At 38.6% G+C, this 8,837-nt stretch overlaps 1 protein-coding gene across 2 annotated transcripts in view; it reads left to right on the top strand.

The window, feature by feature from the left end:
• Positions 1–2,341: 2,341 nt before the first annotated feature.
• dph6 (diphthamine biosynthesis 6) overlaps positions 2,342–8,837 on the top strand; it is a 59,748-nt gene continuing 53,252 nt past the window's right edge. The window contains exons 1-3 of one of the 2 annotated variants that reach the window (XM_005942646.3): positions 2,342–2,582; positions 2,944–3,035; positions 4,970–5,154. In XM_005942646.3, coding sequence (XP_005942708.1) covers positions 2,560–2,582; positions 2,944–3,035; positions 4,970–5,154 — 300 coding nt within the window. In that variant the 5' untranslated portion in view covers positions 2,342–2,559. The remainder of the gene's footprint in view (positions 2,583–2,943; positions 3,036–4,969; positions 5,155–8,837) is intronic. The other variant, XM_005942647.3, reaches the window with a different exon arrangement.

Raw genomic sequence — 8,837 nt, 5'->3', positions numbered from 1 at the left:
AGTATTTTTGTGCTACATCTGAAAAATACAGAGTATAAATGATTACAATAACTGTTATATTGTGTGATAAATTATTTATTTTTTTTAGGTATTTTATTGCATCTTATTGTTTCCTTTTATTGGCTATGATGGCACTTACATGCACATTTATTCACAAGTTGTACAACCTTGTGTTTTTTGTCAGCAGTAAAACCAATTTTCTCTTTAGAGTTAACATTTACTTGTAAGATCTAATCTTACATTACATTTACTTACATTTTTACCTTTCAACTTAATATTTTATCGATAAATAAAATGTACTACTATTTACTATGTACTATTTATTTATTTTCTTTATTTTCAATGTAATGCATAAATATCCTGTAAGCATTACAGCAACTGTTATTAAAAAAAAAAAAAAGCATTCTCTGCTTCCACATGATGTGGTGCACAAGTGTGTTTGTGTGTTTGTATTCTGGCCACTCAGCCTGCAACCTTGGCTGGCCTGTTCTGACACTCAATTTATTGTCCTGTGATTTGAGGCCTTAGTTTCTCATTACACCCAAAGTTTTTGTGTCCTTGTGCGACAAAAATTAGTTTGTGTGTCTGTGTAAATCACCTGTCATATGCACATGCTCCTTTAAGAAAAGGCCAAGGGTGTCATTTGATTCCTGCTGCCTTGCTTTCATATTTATGCGTCTCATATTCACGTCCATTGGCTGTGTCTCAGTTGGGCCATCCATCAACACTTTTTATCCCCATCACACCAACAATATGGACATAAAACGCTCTTTTACGTCAGCAAAATGCTGCCACAAATAAAACATGAACAACACACCTCTTTATTTGTCTAGGTAATAAACGACATAAATTAAAAGTGATAAGCGACAAAATTTGCATTAGTCCTATGTTATGGGCTTTAATGGAAATTACCACAGGCTGAGAACTTTTAATATTAAATATAACCCGCACAATTGGAAAACACAGGTGATGTATTAATGAGTTTACAAAACTGAAGGACAACCAGACTCAGAGGGATGTGACTGGCTCTCCAGGAGGCCAGGAGGAGGCCATTTTTCAAACAAACATGTCAAAGGAACATTTTTTAAAACCATATCACTCATCCTTTCAACTGAAATTTCCCATAAGATCAAAATATTGAAATATTAATTCTACAGATATACAGGCACTTGTTTGTTGTGCATATTTTTGGTACACTAGACTGGGGACTGAGTAACTTGCTCAGCTATATTATATCTTGAATACAACTCAATTCTTTTTATTGTTATAAATAAATAAAGGACAAGGAAAGAAATGACAAAAAATTAAGTGACCAAATATTACATCTTTTATCATCCTATGTAATAAAGAGGGAAAAAAACCAAAACAATCGAATGAACATATCATAAGAAAATATTACTCCATTAGAAAACAAATCCTTCCATTCAGCCTATACTGTCTGCACCCCAACATAAACTAAGCTCATCTGCAGGTTGTAGATTTTGCTATATATTCAGGATGAATACAGCCAAACCAAAACAAAAACAAAAGAGGGAACCTAGTAAAAAAAAAAGCAAGGGGATGAAGAGACGTCTCTCTCAATTTTGTACACTCAGACAGAATCAGTTGCCTTTGGCCTGCTTAAGGGTAGAAGGTGAGGGAAGCACACAAAAGCAGTGCAATTATTCTGCTCTGGCACAACAACAGAGAGCAAAAGGAGCATCAAAGGCTTTCCTCTGAGCAAAATAGGGCTCCCTCAGAGGAAAAGCGCAACCTGTGTGTGAATACCAGTGCATGGACTTTAGGCCCTCTCTTGAGACACAAGAGGCAAAGGATGCGTGTCAATAGAGTTGCAGTGCCTATCCACTTTGATTACGTTATAATACAACAAGCAGTAGCAACAGTGTAAATAAACCCTTTTTTAAAAAAAATTTTCAGCTATATCTTTAAAAACGTAGACGTGTCAAACTCATTTTTTTATATATATATAATATGCCATTGCACATATGTTTAAAAAACACACACACTCTTTCTTTGTAACTTATGTACACCCTGGAAGCACCTAACACAGTGAAACAGTAAGTCTTTGCTGCATGTCTTTGCACTGTGATGGGAATATGCAGCACTAACTGAACATACAGAGTATAAACCTTTGACCAACAGGCTTGGTGATATCCCTCAGCACTACCCTCTTTTAAGCACTTTAAGCACATAAATAACATCTATTTATTTATTTATTTATTTTTTCTTTTCTTGGTGTCTTTCAGTGTAATATCTTTTATCCACTATTGGTTGAACAACTACCGTTATACTTCCTTTTCCTTTTAAAGATTTGAATTATTAAGGAGCAACTGTTAACAAACCTTACATTTCAATAATGTAAGTAAGAAAGAGAGCGGTGTTACGGATTTTCTGTCAGGCACATTAGAGGGCACCTCAGTCAAATGACGAGGGTCCTTCAACAACCCGGAAGTCTGGCTTCCACATGTTTTTGTGTACGCTCGCCGGTTGCTAAGCGGTGTTATCACATTGTAGTCAATACTTGTGGTGCTTTTAGGCTCAAAAACGAAATCTAACAGGATGAAAGTGGTTGCGTTAATAAGGTAATCGCAGCTTGCCGCTTTAACCGTCACACAGGTCTGTCACTGATGATTTGTGCTTGCAGAGCAGTAAGCTACGGATGCTGATGTATCTATACGAGTTAATTCAAACCAAGAATATGACACCCATGTAGGTGTAGAATTATTGCCTAAGGGTTTGAAGACGAATGAAAGAGTGGCATAGAGTGGTTGTAACATGCTGTGAGAGTAGTGCACCAGAACTCACCCGGTACATCCACAACCTTGTGTTCCAACCCTGGATATTAAATATGGTGCACCACATTCCCACATTGCTAAACTTTGCACCCATGATAATGTGTGTGTCAGCTTAGCCTCTGTGTCTGTTTATTATGTTGTGTTCCAGTGGGGGCAAAGACAGCTGCTACAACATGATGCAGTGTGTTGCTGCTGGGCACCGGATCGTAGCTCTGGCCAACCTGCGCCCTGCTCACACAGGTGAGTAAAACGTGCTCCTGGGATTAACCTGTAAGCCCCAGGAGCTGGCTGGAGCTGGCTTTGCTATATGGGCCAACCAGCTGCACTTCCGTTCCCAATAACTGTACATAAATTAAATATTTGATCATTTCACTTTTGAACTGCATGTTTGTGTGCTGTGTCCTTACATATATTTGATCTGATTTGATGTTTTAACAAATGAAATATTCAAATATTAGTGTTTAAAATAACCAGAGTCATTTATGGAATGCTAAGTAGGCCAAAAATATTTGAATAGTTTCAAAAGTAAGTTAATGATTAAATACATTTAAAACATTTACCCACAATATACTAGAAGAAGTTTACAAGAATTCCCTATTCACACTATAGTGTATGCCCATATAATATGTATTTTGTGTCTAATGCCAACACATTAATCTGTATAACTGAAAGAAATGTGAAGAGAAACAACATGTCCAATTGCAGATTAACAGGTTCTATTTATCTAATGCAACGGCAAAGCTCTCTCTAGTACTTAACTAAAATTCTTCTCAATAATGGGACTTAATTTTCTTTGTTGTAAACTTACTTAAAATTATGTATCTCTAATTAAACTTCTCCCCTGTGTTTTACAGTTATTCTTCCTTGTCCAGTATAGCCTACACTACAGCATTATTGTCTAAAATTGATACTTCCTGTATTTTTGAACACGTTAATCCTGAGGAATTAAAATTTACTGAGGAAGAACTTTTCATGAGGAAGAACAACTTCATGAACTTTACTTTTATTGATATTTGCAAATATCACTAAATGGGGCTCTGGAAAAGTATTCTCTATTTTTAGTGATTGAAATACTGGAGCGGGTGCTCTGTATGGTTTGGAGTTGCCCAGATCTTGCAGTTGGTTCGCATAGATGCCTACCCTCCCTAAGTCTGCCGGAGGTCTCTTGAGGTTAAAAAGGAGTTTTTCCTCCATACTCACACTGAGTGCTTTCCCAAAGGAAATCTTTGGTTTCTATCTGTCTGGTATAATTTAAGATGTTGGCCTAACTATGATAAGTGGCCTGAGTTGTTGGGATTGTTTTCCAGTTTAGTTCAGTTCAGTTGTATTCATACACTAAGCTATAGTGCCATTTCCCAACTATCCAAGTCTGCTTCACCTTTTAAGCTAAAATGGAAGAGTTTGTTATAACTGTAACTAACTTGAACTTTGATTATAAACTATAGTACGTGTCACTCTCTTGCCTATGTGCATGTGTGAGGAGCCACACTTGTATATATGTAGCAACACGGAACTAAAAATCAGTTGCTTAGTTACTGAATTTTGCGCATTTCTAGTTTTTGCTTTTCACTCTCCAGTCTCATGCATCCCTAGTGCATGTTTTCATAGTTTCTTATTAACACCTGGAAGCGGCCCAGTACAAGCCTGACCGAGTGGCACAGGATTATATTGGCTGCTGAGCAGCTCCTCTGGAGCAGTTAGGGTTTAAGGGCCTTTTTGAAGTGCATATAAGTGGTGTTAATGAGGAAGGTGCAAGTGCTGCTCTTTCACTTCACCAATCCAAATTTACTGTGTCCATCTGGAAATTGCACCTGTGACCTCTGAGGCACCGGGACAAGTTTTTAGGTCACTGCTGCAAAAATGATGAAACTTGAAACTTTCAGTTAAGTTTGTGCAGACTTTTGTTTTAAATTACTTTCATTTAAAAAATTATTTCTTTAACGTGTGGTATCTTGAATATACAATGCATTGTATTAATAAAAACATATAGTCAGATCATTTTTAATATAGTATTCATTAATTGTAGAGCTGTAGAGGTAGATATTTAATGTCAGTTATTTCCCAGGGAATTGCACCATCACTTCTTGTGCATAATCCAGTGAAATCCCTTTTGTCAGACACGATTAAGGCTCTCATCAGGCACAGGTTGTAACTCATTTTCCTTTGTGCATTAGATGAATTGGACAGCTACATGTACCAGACGGTGGGCCACCAGGCTATAGAACTGTATGCCGATGCCATGGACTTACCTCTATATAGACGCACCATCCAGGGATCCAGCCTGGACACTAGCAGAAACTACAGAGAGACAGAGGGAGATGAGGTAGAGGACCTTTATCAGCTGCTGCACCTTGTGAAGGTAGGCATCTGTGCCAGAAGAGTTTATTACCCCGGATGTGCATTTTCAATCCATGTCCTCCGGCCAAGAGGCCTTAATACTTTAGGAGCCCATGACATTTTATTTCCACACCCAAAATATTGTTTCATTTTCTTGATTTATCTGTAGAGTGCAACTTCCAAAGACATTAAGGTAACTGTGTAAAATGCTTACTTACTTGAAGTAAGATTTCTACTGCTTGACAGTTTTGGTTGTAGTTTAGTGTTTTATAATCTGCTGAGTGTTTTCAGTGGATGACAGGTCTACACTGCAGGCACCCAAACTCTTTTACAGTGGAGTCATATTGTTGTAATACATGATGATTATGTGGTTTGTTATTGTATTGCTACAATATGAAAGTCCTTTTCCCAAAAAAGGCTTTTTTAATGTTTCCTTTTCATGCCGGGTGCACTAAAGCACTCTATACTGTAATGAGTGCTGACTTTTCAGCTGCATTCTAATAAAAATCCACATAGTGTTGCTTTTGCGCTTCCTTAATTCCCAAAGAGAAATTGAAGTTGAACTTTCTAGTCAGTTCTTAGTTCCTATTGCAAACTGCCGGGGAGACTAAAAAGCCCATATAGTGCTTTTAGCCTGCCTGATTTAGCATATTTTAATTTTTCCTTTGAAAATAAGGTATGTTTTCCTTTTATTTTACTCTGGAATAATAGTGTGGCTGTTGGATCACTTAATCAATGTTTTATGGGCAAAGTTGGAGAGAGGTGCCCTTGAACAATGGCTTCACAGGAAAAATTCCATTCTTTTTTTATCTCACTTGACAGAAGATCAGATGCAAAAATTAATCACCAAATTAATATTTCATCAAATACCACTTTTGACAGGACTCTGAGAAAATATTCATTTGATGGCAAATTATGTATGAGGCCTTGGTGGTCCAACCAGGTACGGGGTGGCTGACTGACAGGCTTGAGATAACTGCATGTGTGTTTAGCACACTGCTGGCACCGCTTGCCTACCTGACCGCCTGCAGCCATGAGGAGGCTACATGGACACACGCTTCAACAGGAGCAAAGGCTCTCCCTGCTGTCAGCACAAACACTGTGTGGGATTGATCCTGTGTAACACTTTATCCCCACACAACCTCTTATTTTAGCTGGCAGCATCAACATTTAAGCACTTCTTATGGGATGCTGGATGGGACTTTGTTGTTGAAATGGGATTCTGCTTTATGTGGTGTATATGACAGAGGTATGCGTGAATCGTTGCGCAGGTATGTGTGAAGACATGTTCATCTGACTCCTTTAAGGCCCTACACTGCCTTAGTGGCAGGGGCCAGTCCGCCTGAAGCCATTTTCACCTTACTTCCTTACTTCCTTTGCCGTGTTCATTAGAAATCTTTTCACATGCAGCTACATGGGCAAGTTCTTGATTTTTGGAGTTTTTGATCTTATTAGTACAACCACATCCACACAGCTCAGTATTTACCTCTTTTGTGAGTTAAGTAGTGGACAGCGTTGTGGAATGTGATGCAGTATGCCCACTCTGCCTGTGGTCAGGGCTCTAATTGCATAGGGCTGCTAATTTCCCATTTCCAGGGTTTTTTCGTCTGACCTCGCCAGTCAGACAGGCCATAGATCAGGGCAGTTTGACTCCAATGAGGCCCTCCCAGGCTGGGAGACCTCCACTGGTCACCCAGCGCACCCCTCACACTCCTCTGTCATCAGCAGACCTGGACCATAAACAACAGGTTTCCTCTCATCCGTAAAGTTATGGCAACCATAAGAATACAATCTTTTAATCTCAAATTTCAAGTTAGTGCTCTCGAAAGTTAATTTTTCAACGAGTGACTAACTTGTACCACAGTTCCACATTATGTACTGTATTGAAATAGTAAGTTATTTAACTTGAAGTGTATTTTTAAACTTCCCAAACTCTCTCGTGTCATCTCAAATATCGTCTTAGAAATTCTGTTACGTTCCATCAAGTTGAGTAGATCTTCAGTTTGTTTGTTTTTTTCTTTATTTCTAAAAAAAAAAATAGACAAAAAAACATATTTCTTTGACCATAAACTTTTTAGTGTTGTTGATTAGTGAAGGAATTGATGGAGGGGGGAGTAAAAGGAAGGGGAAAAAAACACAGCTTTTGATAATGAGCTGTTAAATCACTATTGCTGGAAAAGAACAGTTTTAGCATGAAAAAATGTGTTCTGTTTTGGGAAGTGTGATATTTTGAAAGATTCTTTCTCACAGTTTGAATTAATTAGAAGTTACAAGATTATATTTGGCAAATGACACTTGAGCATAGATGAAAGATTTTTTTTCCTCAGATCCAAAGTTGATGAGTTTTAAGTGGATTCTCTTCTCTTCCTCCTCCCCGTTTTGCAGTGCTAGTGTCTGACTTGTAGCATGAGCCAACAGTGCCATCTATGGATCGTTCCCGTTTGCTGACAAACCAAACATAATCTATACAGACTGGCCTCTAAGAATGTTTGAAGCCATTCGAAAGATTCAAAGGAAGAGATCATATTCTTCAGAACCTTTGTTGACAGAGGGGGAAAAAAGCCCGATTGTAATAGAAAAAATGAGCTATCCATTCCCTGGCAGTACTGATAATAGCAGAATGACAATGTGGCCCTATCCTTGGCCCCCTTTGCTCTCATCGCTGGCTGTGTATAGCTGTGCTTCTTTGAAGTGTGTAACCCGATCAACATGCATGCAAGCCCATCCTGCTAGGTGCTGATCTTTGAACCTGCTCTTTGAGGGGGAGAAATAAGTTTTGGTGGAGCACTTTTACGTATATACAGCTGAGAATGCATTTTCACAGAAATGACATCTTTTCATTCTCAACGATGCTTTCAAACGACACTAGAATATAAAGTTTACATAAAGATGTTTTTCTGTAAGCGCAACATTTGTATTTATTGCTAAGAATTAAAATCCAACTCCTGTAAAAGTGTGCTTTTTTGTGGATTTCATAGGTAGTGTGTCCATACTTCATTGTGTGGCTACTCTGCTCCCCTCTGCTGTGATCCGCTCTCATGTGTGATACAGATCAACAGTGTCAGTCACCCCTGGCTGTAAAGCCAGTTCCCCCAAAGGCCTGCAAAACCCCTCATATTAGTCATATCACATCCCTCAATTCCTTTATCCTTCTCTCTGTGCTCTGTGACCTGACACAGTGGCTCTTTATTCCCTGTGACCCAGCTTGTGTGTGTGTGTGTGTGCGTGCGTGCTTGTGTGTTCAAGGTCAGGTCAAAACAGGCCTGTGCTACATGATAACAGGTCTATCGTTGTCATCCGTGCACACCTCTGCCTCTCTTTCAGCACTGTAGTCCTTTCACTACAATCCATATGCACTTTATTTGTCACCCTCAGCCACAAGTAGATGTTTTGAATTATGAGTAGTTAATTCCATTTTACAACACAAAGATCCTTCAGAAATAGGACAACCTATATGGCACTGAGTTTTGGAAAGGCGTAATTGTAGCTTCAGTCACTTGATATGGTAATAGATACTTTATAAAAAGAAAATGACTCTATTGCAGCAACTCTGCAACCTTTGAGCTGATGAATAAAGACAAAGACATTTAAGCTCATTAGAGTGATGAGGAACAATAGATGATATCTATGCACATGTTCTATTCTGCCAGCTCTAATTAGCAGCGCTGTGACATCTCTGTCATACTGAGACCCTGCTTTGAGAAC

Source organism: Haplochromis burtoni, unplaced genomic scaffold (genome assembly GCF_018398535.1).
Source record: "Haplochromis burtoni strain Fernald_Lab_line unplaced genomic scaffold, NCSU_Asbu1 Contig_89, whole genome shotgun sequence".
Classification (NCBI taxonomy): Eukaryota; Metazoa; Chordata; class Actinopteri; order Cichliformes; family Cichlidae; genus Haplochromis; species Haplochromis burtoni.
This window is presented reverse-complemented; position numbering and strand designations above follow the sequence as displayed.